This window comes from Centropristis striata, chromosome 2 (genome assembly GCF_030273125.1).
Source record: "Centropristis striata isolate RG_2023a ecotype Rhode Island chromosome 2, C.striata_1.0, whole genome shotgun sequence".
Lineage (NCBI taxonomy): Eukaryota > Metazoa > Chordata > Actinopteri > Perciformes > Serranidae > Centropristis > Centropristis striata.
Genome location: NC_081518.1, coordinates 11668106 through 11684759, shown reverse-complemented (window position 1 = coordinate 11684759; position 16654 = coordinate 11668106). Strand labels below are relative to the sequence as shown.

The 16654-nt window shown below is 41.5% G+C and overlaps 1 protein-coding gene across 1 annotated transcript in view; it reads right to left on the bottom strand.

Annotated features, from left to right (window-relative positions):
* Positions 1-14606, bottom strand: part of mafa (MAF bZIP transcription factor a) — a 73310-nt gene extending 58704 nt beyond the window's left edge. Inside the window, exons 1-2 of the mRNA XM_059354676.1 lie at positions 13301-14606; positions 5434-5499 (exon numbers count right to left, since the gene is read on the bottom strand). Of these exons, the coding sequence (XP_059210659.1) occupies positions 5472-5499; positions 13301-14268 (996 nt within the window). The 5' untranslated portion in view covers positions 14269-14606 and the 3' untranslated portion in view covers positions 5434-5471. The remainder of the gene's footprint in view (positions 1-5433; positions 5500-13300) is intronic.
* Between the last annotated feature and the right edge of the window lie 2048 nt (positions 14607-16654).

Genomic DNA, 16654 nt, shown 5'->3' with positions numbered 1-16654 from the left:
TCTCCTCTCCTCTCCTCTCCTCTCCTCTGCCACTCCATAAAGCCAAAGTTTAAATGTCTTGACATTCAGCTATCAGAATATTTAATTTATTAATAGATTAAATGAGGAACGACAGAAACTCAATGGGATATTTACAGCAGTGTACATTTTGTACCAGTGTTGGATTTAATTTTTTCGTCGTCACTGGACAAAATGTCTTTCACAAAGTCTTGAAAAGCATAAAATCCTGGATAACTTTGTATTCTTCTTTCCTATCAATATTTATTCTAACATGCTGCATATTCTGTCTACTGAGCCTGCAGCAGACCTTCTGGGAATCTATTACCTGCCAATGTTGTCAGACCAAAACACTTGGCACAAATAAAACTCGGGATACTGAAATAAAGTGCAGTGCAGTCCTTACAAAATAAAACTACAACACGCAAAAATTCAGGCACACATTCTCTCTATGAAGTTGTGCTTTCATGTCTGCATAATAATTTTCTAACTTAAAGGTCAACCAGCAGTACTTTTACTTTCACCCTGCACCTCTTGTGCTATACGTATATGCAAATCATGTACATTGAATTTCTTCTATCATAACTGTTTTACTAAAACATATTTGTGCTGTACACTGATTCAGTACGACAGTCCAACAAGCTGAAATCAATAAATTAGCGAGGTGTCAGGCACATACTAGAGAATTAAGGAAGAGTTGGCCTTAATAAAATCTGTATGTCTATTAATGTGATACCAAATATTGTTTTAATTGTCTGAGCCAGGGGAAACATAAGCCTTGTCGCTGCAGAGCGCAGACCACACAACTGAGGACATGTGTATGTGTCTCCGACATGTATTAATAGGATACTCTACCAGACTGTTTGTCTTAACACTTTGTAAACAGCGTGATGATATCTCAGGCTTTAATTCCTGTGTCTGCGCATGCATTATGGTGATCCTGTTTTGATTAGATGTCCTAACTCATTTTAATTAAATACATAAAACAGAATAACAACTTTTGGTGCAAGCGTTTTTGTCTGACAGCAAAAAAGTGAAAGAATCGTACCATCTCTGAGGCTATTTGTGTTTGATGTTAACGGGCAAGCACAATGCATTAAGCCTGGAATGTAAGTAATGTGCACTTAGACATAGAGCCCCAGCCACACCGTGTGGACAGCATCGTTTAATGTGCAGCAATAACTCTGTTAGGCTGCTGCTTCTCATTGCCTCTCTTTAACCCTGCTTCTTCTCTATATCTCTTCCCATTGTCACTCTGTGTATACATTTCTTAAATGGTGCACCGGTGTGAAAGATGAAAGATGAGAGAGGACACTGCAGGTCTCTTCGGAGCTATTTACTTTGTAGCATTCTGTCTCCCTCTGGTCCTGTTTGTCTGAGTGAAGCAAGATACTGAAAATACTACAGAAACATTTGATATGATGCAGCCGATTTTATTCTTGCTGTAAAAAAAAAATCCTGAAACATGTTGTGATTCAAGACTGGAGCTGAACTCTATCAGTATAAATGCAGGCCTGGCCTCCACAGAGGACCCGCATCCTGGGTGAATGACTGTGAGAGCCGCTGTATGGCAGGATGAAGTGTGTTCATTTCCTTATTTATTGACTCACTTGCTTTTCTCTGAGTGTTTGAAATTAATAACAGCCAGCAGAAATCAGACAGAGGGATGAAAATCAGCACTTTCCCTGCAGTGAAGCCATTCATCAAGCTAACGAGGGGGAGAATAGGAGTGGAGGAGGAGAGGAGGGGAAAAGTGACGTTTGGAGAGGGAGCAGAGAGCGGGAGGGAAGCAGGTGCAGTGTGAGGCAGAGGGGGGTGGGGGAGGGAAAGTGACGTTGGGTACAGAGGCGAGGGGAAGGAAGCTAAGTTTGTTTTGGGAGGAGGAGGAGGAGAGTCATTTGGAGGATAGCAGGGCAGACAGAAGAGGAGGAGCTGTGTGTCACTCTAAAAAGAGGGGTAGAGATAGAAAGAAAGACAAGTTTGACATTGGAGTATAAATAGAGAGGGAGGAGAGAAACAGAGCGTTTCTTTTGGACTGAATGACGGAGGGATTGGCAATGAGATCAAGGCTGTGTAGAAACTAATGATCATGTGTTTATACATTTATAATAAGTATATGTTTGTGCAAATTGTTAATGAGTGGATCCTGCAGGTTTAGAGACTTTTACAACAGCCATGTCCAAAATGACTGCAGGCTTCTGCAAGTGGCTTCTGATCCCCACAAACAATCATCACACTAACAGCTCTAACAGCGATATTGCCACATGATGATCAGGATTGAGGCGGATTCAACACAGTCTCTGTCTCCAACAGTAGTATTTTACTCCCCTTCCTTTCAGTGATGGGTGATGATGGGCCTGCCCTCTCCTCAAAGCCTTCGCCCTTGCGATGGCTCGGTCCCATGCAGCTCCGCCTCCCCGACAGTCCACCAGAGACCCAACAGTATCTCACACCCAGAGCAGGGCTGACTAAGCACTTACCGCTGAGCCTCTCTTCTCAGAGCGAGAAAGGAGCGCCATGCTGAGAACTCTGCCACGGGAAAATAATTAGCAAAGTGGAGCTCTGCCCAAACACACTGGGCTAAATCTAGTACCACTTCACATACAAACGCAGACATAAATCTTCCCCTGTCTCCCCTTCTTTCTTTCTTTGCTCGGAAGGCATCATTCTCACTATCAGGAGTAAAATGTGAGTTCACTGTTTAGGTTTTACGTTCATGTTCGCACATTTGAATTTAATCATTTCTAATGATAATGATAACTCTAATGAATGTGGCTACCAGTAAGCACAGACTGCAGCTACAAGCTGCTTGGCAGTCTTTCTTCGAATCATTTCAAGCTTAGAAACTTGTGCTTGGTGCCATGTTGTGACGCTTACCATGCCCATCACACTGTACATGGATATCTGTATTTTTAACTTTAAAGTTACACCACAGTGTCTTTGGTCACCAAGGCTAAATATAGTCACCTCCTCCTGAGCAGTCTCCAGTTTCCCACTCCTTTCTGAGAGGCAGGTGGAGCAGAGAGGAGGAGAGGGGGGAGACACCCAGGCTTGAATAAATCAACTCTCGACTTTTGACCCATATGGAGCAGGAGGTTGTTTTTACTTCTGCGCTGCCCCCCTCCCCCTTCTCTCCATGGCCTCTGCACCCCTCCTCTATCTCATTCATTTTCTCCTCCACATGACAGGTCAATCTGGATCGATTTCATCTGCCCTCGATGACTGAGACCAACATCCTGGCACCCAGAAATAGAGCTCTCTGCGATAGAAGAGCCTCCGACCAAGTGTTAGCGTTAGCACGCGGCTCTGACAAGAGCTGAGCGAGAGAGGATGGGGGAACAAAACCATTTAGAAAACATTTGCGGGATGTAATTTGCTGCACTGATGCACTATGCTGATATAAGAAAGCAGGAGACATGGGACAGTGGACAGTTGTGACTAGATGTTTCTGCAAGTATCACCTAAACCACCCTGACATACACCGGCCACATGGTTGGTGGCCTTGCCTACCTGTTACAGTATGCTTACAGTATGTGATCACACACACAAACACACACACACACACACAAGCCTGCTTCTCCAATCTATATTTACACTCAGCTCTGTTTCTCACAGCCTCTTTCACACACTTACTGTGCAGATACACACACCTGGTGTTTTATCTTTGTCAGCATATTCTGGGTCCTTCAACTCCCTGCTGGGCTCTGAACTCCAGTGTCTCTTCACATGGCAAACCCCTGAGGTGTGCCTGCCTTCACCACACACACACACACACACACACACACACACACACACCAGTCGCAGGTGAGACACACTGGCAGCCTCACACCAACGTTAACCTCTCTTTATCTCCTTTCCATCGCAACATCTCACAGTGCAAATACATTCTGGAAAATTATTTTCCTCTTGCATTGGTGGGATAGAGGCGCAGTGACACGGTGTCCTGGTGGTGTCTCGGCAGTCCAGGCCGGAGTCAGGACACTCTTTCCCCAGGCAAGGACACGGAGACCTGGCTCTCCGTCTCCATCACTCAGCCTGTCCTCCTGGAGCTACGTGGCCAGACTGCTCATCGCCCTCCCCCCCCCCTCCTCATATGCATGGATTTGCATAAAACAAAGACATGGCTCTGCCTGCAACGTCTGCCTTGGTTGAAACTGCTAAGAACAGGATCGACCAGACCACACGGCACGCAGCCCCTCTAAACTCGGCTGGCAGGTTGTCAGAGCGCACATCAGTATAGCGCAGAGGCGCAGCGAGGGAACTGAGATTTACGAGGCTGACTAAGATAGACACCCTCATGGTTTTCCACTTTCATTCGTTTAACATCCGTTCCCTTGGCATTGTTTATATTCTACACCCCTTAGCAGTGAGCAGAGGGCACCTAATTCACAGTGATGACGTGGGAGGAGAATCAGAGCACTTAAAACACTTCATCTAAAGATGATTTGTCCTTGTCTTCCCTGATGGCTTTTGTCCTGCTTCCCCTCCTGAAGTTAAGTGGAGCTGGAGAAAGGCCAGCTACTGATCCCACGCCCCACTTAGACACAATCAAGTAAATAACTGGATACAAGTACCTGTACGCAAACACACCCATGTGCATATTCGTACATTCTACTCCGCCGAGGTGCAAAGTCATGAATTCAAGCTCAAACCTTCTCTCATCCTTATGTGTCATGACCAAGCACATCACGGCGTTTACTACGGACGAATCAGTGAAGCCATTACAGGAACAATTGGGTTTGCAATATACATTTGCCCAGTTTCCTCTCTGTCTCTGTGAATTGATTTCAGGACTAGAAGCTTATTCTTCACTCTGCCTCTCTCCTGCTGTCCGACACTCTCTGCTTTTTTCACACACACAATCTGAACATGTGATTTACATTTGAATGAGTGGCTGTAATGTGCCGGTTGTGCTGTTGATCCACAGTGACTGGAAATAGTCATATCTGTGTTGTGTGTGTGTGTGTGTGTGTGTGTGTGTGTGTGTGTGGATTTAAATAAGGCGCATACAGAGCTCAGTAAAGTTATGGAGAGAGATGTGATGGAGATATTGGCAATATAAAGAAGGTGTGTGCTCTTTTGCATATGAATAGGAATTCACAAACTATGGTGCATTATGTATCCATTATGGAAGCCTTACAGACATGTGCAATATGCTTTAAAACACTCAGCATTATATGTGGTGACTGTATCCTCTCTCTATTTAATGAGAGTCTAATATTAATGAATTATTAATATGGACTTCATTGTGTAGGTGTATAATAGGAAACAACACGACCAGTAATAATTCTGTATATTATAATTATGTTTGATATCATTTGTAGAGTTGTGGGTTTTTTTTAAAGACTGTTTTACAAATTGGACTTCACTCACTGTTGTGAAGTTGAAAAGAAAAACAGAAAAAGCTTACAGAGATCAAGCAAAAAGTGTTTTTACCTCAGAGAGCCAAGGGCACGGAGGGTTGGGGCTTGAAATCACAGATGGAGGAATTTTCTCGATGACCTATAGGAGTATATAAAAAAATGGACAGACATATAAGAATGCATGAATTATTATTACATCCTTTCTTTTTCTCTACCTCCTCAGTTTCTTCTACTGTGTGTGTTGCTCTCTGCCACCCTGTCAGACACACACACGCACACACACACACACACACACACACACACACACACAGACACAGACATGCACAAACAATCACAGCGAAACAAGTAGATCCGTTCCGAGTGAGATTCACTCTCACCTTGTCTGTCTGGTGAAACACAGTACATGTATCATAGTAAGCGTTTGATGCGGAGGGAAATGTAAAAATTTGCATGCAAATAGATTCTACAGGCAGTACCCATGCATCAAAACACTGTAACCACAAGAGACAAAACTAAAATATCTAAGCATACAGTATGCCGTCGCACAGAAAAGGCAAAAGAGTTCCATGCCAAGGCCTTTACTTTCATTAAATTACATAATTAATTGTTCTGAAAGGCAGGGAATTTATCATGCAGACAAATAAAAAGTGGAGGATATTAATGTCTGACTCCCCTATACTACCTCATGATGGACGCTTTCATAAGCAGCTCCCTCAAACCACACACAAGTAAGCACATTGCTACAGGCAGGTCCAAATACACTTATTCACATTTCCTATAAATGTTGCTACACAAGTAAAAACATTAGCTTAGCGCTTAGCTTTCTGTGCATCGATGCCAAGCAAAGTCCCTTTAAAAGTCTTTGGAAAATGACAGTTGTGGAAATACTTTGCCCATAGACTGCAGTGAAGGAAATTTTAAATCATTGGATTTTCAAATAAATGCCACATAACTCAGTTCGATGGAGTGCAGAGAATGTGCAGGGAAAAAAGCAAAGCATGGTGATATTAGTACTGCAGAACATTGTATCTAAATCATAAAGTGTGAGCTTTCATTAGACTGACAGATCAGAAATGTGCTGAAAAGGATATAACTTATGTTGGGTAAAAAGGCAAATAGGTGTCTGCACAAAAATATTACAAAGCTGAATCAAGAATACTCTGCATGTAAAAACAATAAGCTGAAAAGTGATCATTGTCCTCCTCTGTAATAATTACCAGTTACCTTTATGAATTTAAATTCTGATTTGGTCATATATGTGATTTATTTAAAGAAATTTGAAATGTGAAGAATATATTTCCTCTTACTTTTTTTCTTTTTTTTTTAATGCTGTCACCTTATGTGCAAAGGGACTACTGAGAGATGGTGCTGCATTTATTTAAGTCACAGGCTCTTGGTTTGGGTCCATTTACAGACATATAAAATTACCCCAGCAAGTCCCGACCACCTCATTACCAACATAACCTGCAGCCAGTCTTTCAAGGACAACTCTCTAATGACACCGCACGTATCCGCTTAATGTCTATTTGAAGCACACTGAGACTTTCTGCCACAAAGAAAGAAAGAAATGTATAGAAAGAGCAAAGTGTACTCTGATCAAATAAGCAGCTTAATTGATCCCTGATGTCTGTTTAATTCTGAGGGAGTGAGTCTTTCTGTACTCTACCTCTCATATGCACTGTAAAGTAAGAGGAGGTTTTTTTTGGCTCTTTTTTCTATCTGGTCACATTTGCAGATGTGTCTGCCACCTGGTTCTGCTGAGACACCTGACTACTGTTACTGGTAACTACCTGCACATCCAGTATGTCCTCTACCTGCACTGCTGTCTAAAAAAAATAGTTTTAAGAAATTCTAACTTCATGAAAAACACACTAAATTTCAAGTGTATGATGATTTCAATATTTTCAATTTTTCAAAAAGACAATGTGGCCTTGTGATGGACTGCAGCATATGTAAGAATATGACATGTGTATGTATGTTTGGAAAGGCTTCCACCCAGGCAACCATTTAAGGGATAAAATTGAAATAAGAAAGAAAGTAAATGTCATGTAAAAGTTAAATTTTGATCAGAAATACACACTGCCCTGACTGTCACAAAGTTGTACTGAACAGGATCTGAACTTAAATATTTTCAGATGTTTCAAATGACATCATGTTAGATTTTTACTTTGCCAACTTTTTTTTCAAGTTGAAAAACAAGGAAATGAAAAAAATGGGATGAAAAAATTAATAAAAGAAAAATGTTTTTTTTCTTTCTTTCGAATTACTGCATTACGAGAGAAAGGATTTATAAATATTTTCTTCCAAAACAACACTTTATTTTAACTTAAGTGTAAGCTCAAGACAGACACTGAGATTGCCTTTGTAGCACGCCCAGTCTGAGTGACAGGATATAAATAGGAGGAACAATGAGTTTTGTACCACTGGTTGTTTTGTTGTGTCATTGCAACACCCACAATGCAATGTTTGAATGATGTGGGTGTGAGAATAAAATGATCTGCTGTCGGTGATCATCTCAACTACCACAAACACTACCGGACAATGCTCATTATACTACTGTGATTAGTTAAACCACTACAAAGGCTGCCTTACTTTTATCATCCCTATTTCCACTCGACAGTGACTCAGTGGCTTTTTCTGTTCGGCTGCATGGGATGAAAAAAGAAAACTGTGTAGCAGCAGGAAACTAAACCTGCCAGGCTTCAGCCAAGCGCTATGTCTGCCCTGTTCTGCATATTTTTAGGTAACACTTGTGCCGCATACATGTAAGTACATAAACACCTTTTGTGTATTTAAACCTACCGTATATGAGTCATCAACCAGGAGCTAAGTTATTTTAACACATTACCTAATTACATAGTTTTAACACACAAAATAAACAAAGAACACTTTTATGAAAAGTTGGTTTGTGTAAAAGTAATTAGATTTTGTTCCAATTCTCAGAAACACACAGCAATAAAAAAAAGAGAAAGAAAAAAAGAAAAGTGTGCTGCAAGAGTGTAACTTTCGAAGACAGTGGCGAAATACAGGAAATGGGTTATTTAAAAAAAGTCAGTGAGTAGTCTTGAATTTACTGTGTACTGTAGCATGTCGGATGTGCATGTACATCTTATTCAGTGGGTTCTGGGCAGAGGAAATGAGCTTGAGCTCCCCAGGGCAGGGATTACTCTAATGACTTTGAGAGCAGCCTTGTGCGCTGTAACTTTTGACCTCTGCTCATCCTCTTCTCCAAAAGACGACAAGAGACACATTCACAGACACACACTCACACGTACGAGCACACACATTGTCCACACAGGACCCACTAATCGACCCGGCACACGGGGCCCAGCGTGAGTTAAGAGATGCAAAATCACACACAAACAGCAACACAACAGATCCTCTCTGGCCCCTTCCTCTGGCTCCATCTAAAGCCTGGAAAAATTCCGACCCACAACCAGCTCTTATTTTTGGGTCTGTCAACTGGCGTACTGCTACTTGACTGAACATTGTGCTGCATCTTCTGCTGTCAGCCCGCATCGCACCAACGTTCCATATGAGTGCATCATTGGAAAATCGATAGATTTATCACTTACATAACCATTGCACACTGGTGCCACAGATATAACGGGAAACATCTTTTGCAAATCAGATCTGTCTTCACGCAAATGTCATTTAGCTTGTAGACCGAAGTATTTGAATCTTATAAATGCCAGAATACAAAGAAGGAACATCATGCTGTGAAACAAAAGGCTGGGGCAAATATATGCAGGGCCATTTATTGTTTGTCTGTGTATTTGTGTTTGTGCGGGTGCGTGTAGGCTGCTGAGTGTGTTTTCAGTTCTACTGCATGGACATTAGAGGTCTTACTGGTCTATCCCAATAAGGAAACAATCAAAATAAACAAGCTAAAGAGTCTAACGGAGCTGCCTTAAACAGAAACCAAATTTTCATTTTTTACATGCCACTCTGAACACATCAAAAACCCCACCACACAAATGCACAGCCTTTAGAGAAGCAAAGCCGAAATCCTAAATAAAGAAGAAAAAAATTCCCTTTTTGAAATGGCAAGTACCGAGACATGTTCTTTAAAGGCAAACAATTATCCTCCCTGAAGTCAGTCAATACATTTTTGTGGTTAATATGAAATATCAAAATATAGCAGCACTGCTGCTTTGATCAAATAGATGTAATTAGATAAATTGAGGAAGAAGGAGAACGGCTTGGCTGTAAATTGCATGGTGTGTGCATGCTAAGACCCAACACTGGCACAGCTGCACGGAGCTGCACTCACGATTTATCATCTCTACATCGCAGGAGCCAGTGGCCCACACCACTATTAATCATCAGCAAAATCATTTAATTCAGCCCAAGCCCGACTATTGTCTCAGTCTCTCCCCTCACTCTGGGCAAATCAGCCACCACAGCAGCAACACGCACCTCAGAGGAAATCACACACAACAGAGTGGGATACAAGTGTTGGGTTAAAACTGGCTTTTGTCTATTCTTTTTTTTTTTTTACAAGCTGTGCAGCACATCATCCCTGGCAGATGGTGCAGTAGATGGCTTTTGTAAATATAACAAGAATGAAATGTATAAGTGCAAAGTTGATCACTCAGTGGTTTAGCACACTGGCAGTGTGGTTAATTTTTGTGAAAGGTGCCCTTTGTGTGTATCCCTTACCCGTAGCTGTGCACACTCACACACTGTGGCTAAGTTGCAAAAAGCTGACAAATCCAGGCCGAGGCTGTCCTCAGAAACCTTAGTGTTTCTTCAAAGTGGATTTTGGCACGTGGGTCTTCCTGTTTCAACAAACAAATTGTTCTGGAACAGTGAAACAAGATGCCCACAAGGCTATTCCTTGTCCCAGAACTTACAAAAGAACTTTTCCTCTTGTGTTTCAGAAAAAGTGGCCTTTTCACTTGGAGCACCAGTGTCTAAACTGTAACACACGGTGGGTGCAGCAGCAGCAGCGCTGAGCCTCTCTCTGCCCACCGCAGCGGCTGACTTACATTGGCACCTTCTCCAGCGCCCCCTCACATGCCTGACATGGCTGTGCCCTCCCTGCAACCCCCCTGTTCCAGAGCATGTCTGCTCCAGGCCCACTGACAAACAGGATAAAGCGGGGTGAAATTGGGGAAAGCCAAACGATGACAGGCTAATGACAGTGAGCACACAGTGTCCGAAAAACACAGACAGCGGGCACTTTACACACACACACACACACACACACACACACAGATCAGAACAGCAAATGATGGTAGTTGCAAATACAGAACATGGAGCGCCACAAGAAAGTCATCCTCACACACTGTCCTTTAAGAAACACACAGTCACATTCACACCTTTTAAGTTCAGACATGATGCATACACCCACACACAGAAACACACACATAGAGTGAAAGAGAGCAACTCTCTCTCTCTCTCTCTCTCTCTGTCTCTATCTCTATCTCTATCTCTCTCTCTCTCTCTCACACACACACACACACACACACACACTAACCACAGGTCACAGTCTGTAATAAAATTAACATAATGTAATTATATGATAAAACAACCATATTGGGCTTCCATAATCACAGATGAGGATGTCATTCATGGACCAAAATATTTTAAATAAGATAATATATCCTTATACATAATAATTTAATTATAAAGATGATTTAGAATGGAAATAGAGTTAAAAACAAAAATGGCAACAAATGAGATTTCAGCCTGCGTTTTTGGGCTCATTATATTGTAAAAAATATTTTTTAATTGTTTTTATTTACAGTTAATTTGGGGATTTTGAAGAGAGAGAAAAAATGTCATCTCTATCAGACAATTGCGTGCCAAAACAAAAGTAGAGTGAAATGCAGGCCACTATGTGTCTTAATCTTTGTTTCTAATCATCTTATCTGTCACACCGGAGCTGTTCAATGCAGCACTCGGGTCAAAAGTTTCTCGACACCAATTGCTTTCCTTTTTTAAATCAATTTGAATAAATGTATAATTAACTAAAAATGATGTTTCTGATTCATTCAGAGTGGCCCGTAATTTAAATTAGCGTTGGAGAAAAGCACATTGAAAAGGGCGACAGCAGCAAATCTTAACAGTGTTATTAATATGTAATGCAGTAATCTCCATCACGTTTTAATTCTACTTTCATTCTGTTTCAAACACAAAAGCAAAACGTCTCAGGACACGTGAAAAGAAAAGTGAGAAACTTATTGAAGACAATTACATACCTTTATTGCATATCATTTAATTGTATGAAATGAAAAAAACGAGCACATATGAACATCACATATGGTTAGTGAGTGAAATAATTTTGCACAGCAAAATATATATATACTATATATATAAGATGAAAGATTAATTAACATATTTCTTGGCGAATGGTTCTCCCTCATTTTGTACATGCAGGGTGTCAATCCCTGACGATCTAAACAATGTCCAGACATTATTGATTATAATAATTGTTATTGCTTTGCAAATATTGAGTTCGTTTAAGACAAAACAACAGTCTCTCCTGAACTGATAATAAAAGTATCAAAATTGTTACGATGGAGTCGTAACAGAATGGCAAGCGAACTTTTTTCATTAACTTCCACATGATGACATGATGAATTTATAGTGCATTTCAGTCCACATTTTCAATAAAAAAGCATGGCGGTTTACTCTGACTTCTGCAGCAATACTTTTTGAAATATAATAATGAAATGTGTGGCGGTGACCAATAGAGCTCTCACACTTGTGTTTGAAGCACATGCTGCAAAAGCGCTGTTAATGCACTGCACAATACTGCTCATTGTATCAACTGGAGCCGAGCCAATTTCTCTAAACCCATTGTTCAAATACTTTTGTGCAGCAATCTCCTTATTAATTAATCTATATGCTTCAACCTGTGGCTTTTACAACTTATAAAACTTAAATTAAAAATGATTCAAATGCAGAGTGGAATATCTTTAAATAACAATATAGGCTTTAAGCAGGAGACTAAACTTCCAGGAAAGTCTTTTCTCCCCCCACCCCTTCTCACCAGGATCCCGCCGATCACCTTCCAGCAGGAATGCATATATATACGCATTCACTGCAGCCTAATGACAGCCGCTGGTGGTGCACTCCAACACAGCTGAAATGCACTTGTATAGGAGGGGGGTGGGTGGGAAGTCCTGTCACTTTTTTGTTGCTGTCCCAAAAAAGTGAGGAGGCCATAAATGAAGTATGAATGCCATGCTGGAGTCATCCGACAAGTAGGACATCTTCAAGCACAGAAAGAAAAAACCATACATGTCCAGCATGCAGGGAAGTTCAATAAGACATCTCTTTTAAAAACAATGAATAGTTTGTAATGAATATAGTCTTTTTGTTTTGCTTAACACACAAGCAAGCAAATGCATGAGATGAGGTGGCGTCAAACGGCAGGCTCGCAATCCTCCAAGTTTGGCAGACAAAAAAAGTAAAAAAAAAAAAAAAAAAAAAACATATTGTCGATGGATGCACTTTTGACAGGAATCTGTACACTGAATTCAAAGTAAAATGATGAAAAAGGCCAAGTTGATGAACTTCAGGGGAGTATATTCAGTGCTCACATGCACACTTTGTATACTGCAGCGTAAAGTTGGATCAACTTTAAAAAATCATATTTTACTCAAACACTGCAAATCTAATGAACAACGATGAAAAAAATCTCGACAAACAGGCTATGCGTAATATACTGAGTATTATAGATGAAAGTTTTGTGAATATGCCTTTTCCAAAATTAAAAGATGACAAAGATCTCCAAATCTAAAAACAGTCGCAGACGTTTTCAAAAAATGTATAAAATTAAAAATAAAAAAAGTTGACAAATTAGTTCTTGGTCTAGTAGGCTTTTTGCGCCAAATGAAAAAAAAAGTTTCATAATGACAACTTTTGTAAGCGGGGTGAGTTACCCATCTTATATTCTTTTCTTTTTTCACGATAATGTCGAGACTCACATGAAAAACTCCGGGGATGAGGGGTTGTTGTCACTGCTGGATCCATTTTCTCTGAAGCCGTTGCTGATGAGCTTCTCATACTTTTCTTTGTACGCGTCCCTCTCCCGGACCAGCCTGGAGATCTCCGCCTTTAGGTGATCGACCTGCTGGATGAGTTGCGTCTTCTCTCCCTCCAGGACGTGCCGCTGCTGGACCCGCTTGAACCGGCAGGACTGAGCGTAGCCTCTGTTCTTTAGGGTCCTCCTCTTCTGTTTCAATCTGATCACTTCTTCCTTGCTGACCCCCCGTAGCTGCCGGTTGAGCTCCCGCACTGACATGGTGACCAGCTGGTCGTCCGAAAACCGGTCGTCCAAGCGCATGTGTGGGTGAATTGTCCCAGAAGTGCCGTTGGACTGGCCGCCAGCTGCTTGGTGGTGGCCGTTGCTGTGGTGGTGATGGTGGTGGTGGTGGTGCTGCCCTCCGTTCTGAGCGGCTGCCGCAGCGATGACTGCCGACACCACTGCCGCGGCGGAGCCCATCTCTTCCCCGGCCATGGTGCCTGCTGCTCCGGCTGCGCCAGCAAACTGCTGGCCCCTGGCGTAGCCATCAAACGACTGGAGCTGGTGACTGCTGTTGATCAGCGCCTCGACTGCGTCTTCGGGGCTGAAGCCCAGCGCCTCTGGATTCAACTGCTGTTGATAACCGGACATCCAGTAGAAATCCTCTATGTGTGTCTTCTGCTCGCTCCCCGAGCCCGGACTGGGCGCCGAGAAGCTTGGGGAAGGGGGCACCGAGCTGCACGGCGTGCTCATCGGGGTGGAAGACAAGGATCCCCCGGCGATAAGGCGACTGCACTGGCTGATGTTGCGATCGGGCTCCACCGGCTCCTTTTTCACTTCAAACTTCATCAGATCGAAGTCATTAACATATTCCATGGCCAGGGGACTGGTGGGCAGGTCGGAGTTGCTCATTGCCAGCTCTGATGCCATCCTCTTGCTGCTGACAGTCCTCCAAGTGGGGTGAAGAGCAGCTGTCAAACTGGGTTGGTTGGGAAGAACGTGAGCCAGTTTGATTTTTAAGCGTTTGTCTTGAAAGTGAAAAATGAGCTTTTTCAGCGTCCTTTTTGCAGCCGCGGACTTGCAGGCGTGTGAGAGTAGTTTTTCTTTGCAGAGTCTAGTGCACAGACACACCAGTGCCGCGCGCACGAGTAGCGGAGTCCTTTTTCAGCATGTGCAATTCGGCGGTTTTGTATTTCAAACATTTAACACTTTACGGGTTTCTTCATTAATACATTCCGCAAGCGGAGAGGGAGCACGAGCCGAAGGTAGGGGAGTGAATGCAGCCTCGCACGTTACAAAGCGCTGACTGCTGGGGCGATTTTTTAGAGGGATCACACAGCAGATGAGTTTAAGAACATAGCTGCCTGACGTCAGGCTGGAAAAGGAAATTGACTCGGACGAAGAGCCAATAGGGTCGCACACTCCGAGAGCTAATTAACATATTAGTAGCCTAGAGAAACAAAACTTTTAGCAACTGTCAAAGGCTGTCAGCTGACTGTCAGCTGGGACACTACTCTTCACTTTTTCACCACTATTACCGTCATTTTAACCGCTTCTTTTATATGGAGCAACAATTCATGCTCGATGAAAATCAGTGAAGTTCAGTGAGATTTGTATGCTGTAAAGTCATTAACATAAGAGCCCTGATGCAGAAATTAAAGAGAAGATAGATAGATAGATAGATAGATAGACAGATAGACAGATAGATAGACAGATAGACAGATAGATAGATAGATAGATAGATTTTTTTATTTATTCATTTATTTATTTTTGGGGGGATTTTTCCCCCAAATCCACAGCGTATCATCGAAAGTGAATGTCTGTTCACTTTCATTGATTAGAGAGCATTTCACCTTTTCCTTCTGCATTCTATTTTATTTATATAATTTTTTATATTTTTATCTTTGTATATGAATTAACTTTATTTTTGTTGTTTTTAATTCAGCACATTACATTTGTTTGTCTTTCCTAGAAAACTCAACTGAACTTATTAATGGAAACATCTAATATTTCAGTTATTTTAAAGCATAAATAACTACATAAATCACAAGTACCATAAGGACGACGATGAATGGTAACTTCAGAGACAATTGACCAAAAATAGGAAAGGTGGATTGAAGAGATTTGTCATGCCACTGCGCAGCATTATAAAACTCAACACTGCCACCTTTTGGACATGCCAGTGCATGGGATTCCCCTTTCAATCACTGTAATAGTTAACATAAATATCAAATAAACCATAAATGCTGTTATAAAGGCAAAAAAAACATGTTGTTTGAAAAAGAAAAACACACAAACAAATTAAATATATATTTCTAATCTGTATTTGGTTAAGGGAAAGGACACTAACACTCCCTGTGAGTTACGTAAAAAGTCAAACCAGTGTGGCAGAAGTCATGCCAGTGGAAGTGAATGCCAGTGAACCCAGTGTTCCATCCAAACTGATATTATGTCCCACAGCCATAAAAATCACTTTATCTAAGCACGGGCCCAGGCGTTGCTGTGGAGTCATATAAAGCACTCTCGTACATTGCACTTTATCTCAGTTCAGAGGTCTCCTACTTTTAATTGACTCATGCACAACAGCAACATGAGGCAGGCTGGGTATTGCTAGTTTCTATATCACCATGTGTCCTGTATAGTTAGAGGGTCATACTGGGCTAGAAACAAAATTCCATTTCAAAAAACAGAAAAACTATGAATATAAGGTGTCTTTTTCTTGTTATAAGTAAAATAAATATGCTAATGGAACAAGTGCCCTTTAAGATTTCTTGAAATGTCTATTAAGTGTAATAAGATATTTTGAGTAGAAAATAGACAAATATAGTTGAACAGGGTTTAACTTTTGTCCACACTGTGAAGAATGTTTTATTTTAGCTGGAGGATACAGATACCCTTGTGATGCTTTTTCTATATTTTACTGTCATACATTTATAGAACAGACAGTTCACTGCTGGTGTGAAGTGACACTGACGCATACAGTGAGTTGTGAGTGTGACTTCTGATTAATTTCCTAATGTAGAAGCACTTAATGCTAATTTATTTCATCATGATTCTCCTGCATTAGCCTGGATTCATCAACAAAGATGGTATTACTTTAGTTTGGGATTTAGCCCACAAAGTTTAAGTTCCCTGTTGTATCTGCAATCAAAATGCAATTAACTTATGACACATGGCAGTTTCCTTATTCAATAATAATGCAATTTATTTGGGGGAAAAGAGTGATGTAAGCTATACTAAGGCCCGGTTTCACTGGCCAGTCGGAGTGTTGATTTCTTTTGTGGCCTCTTTTGACATGGTGCTGACAAATAACCAT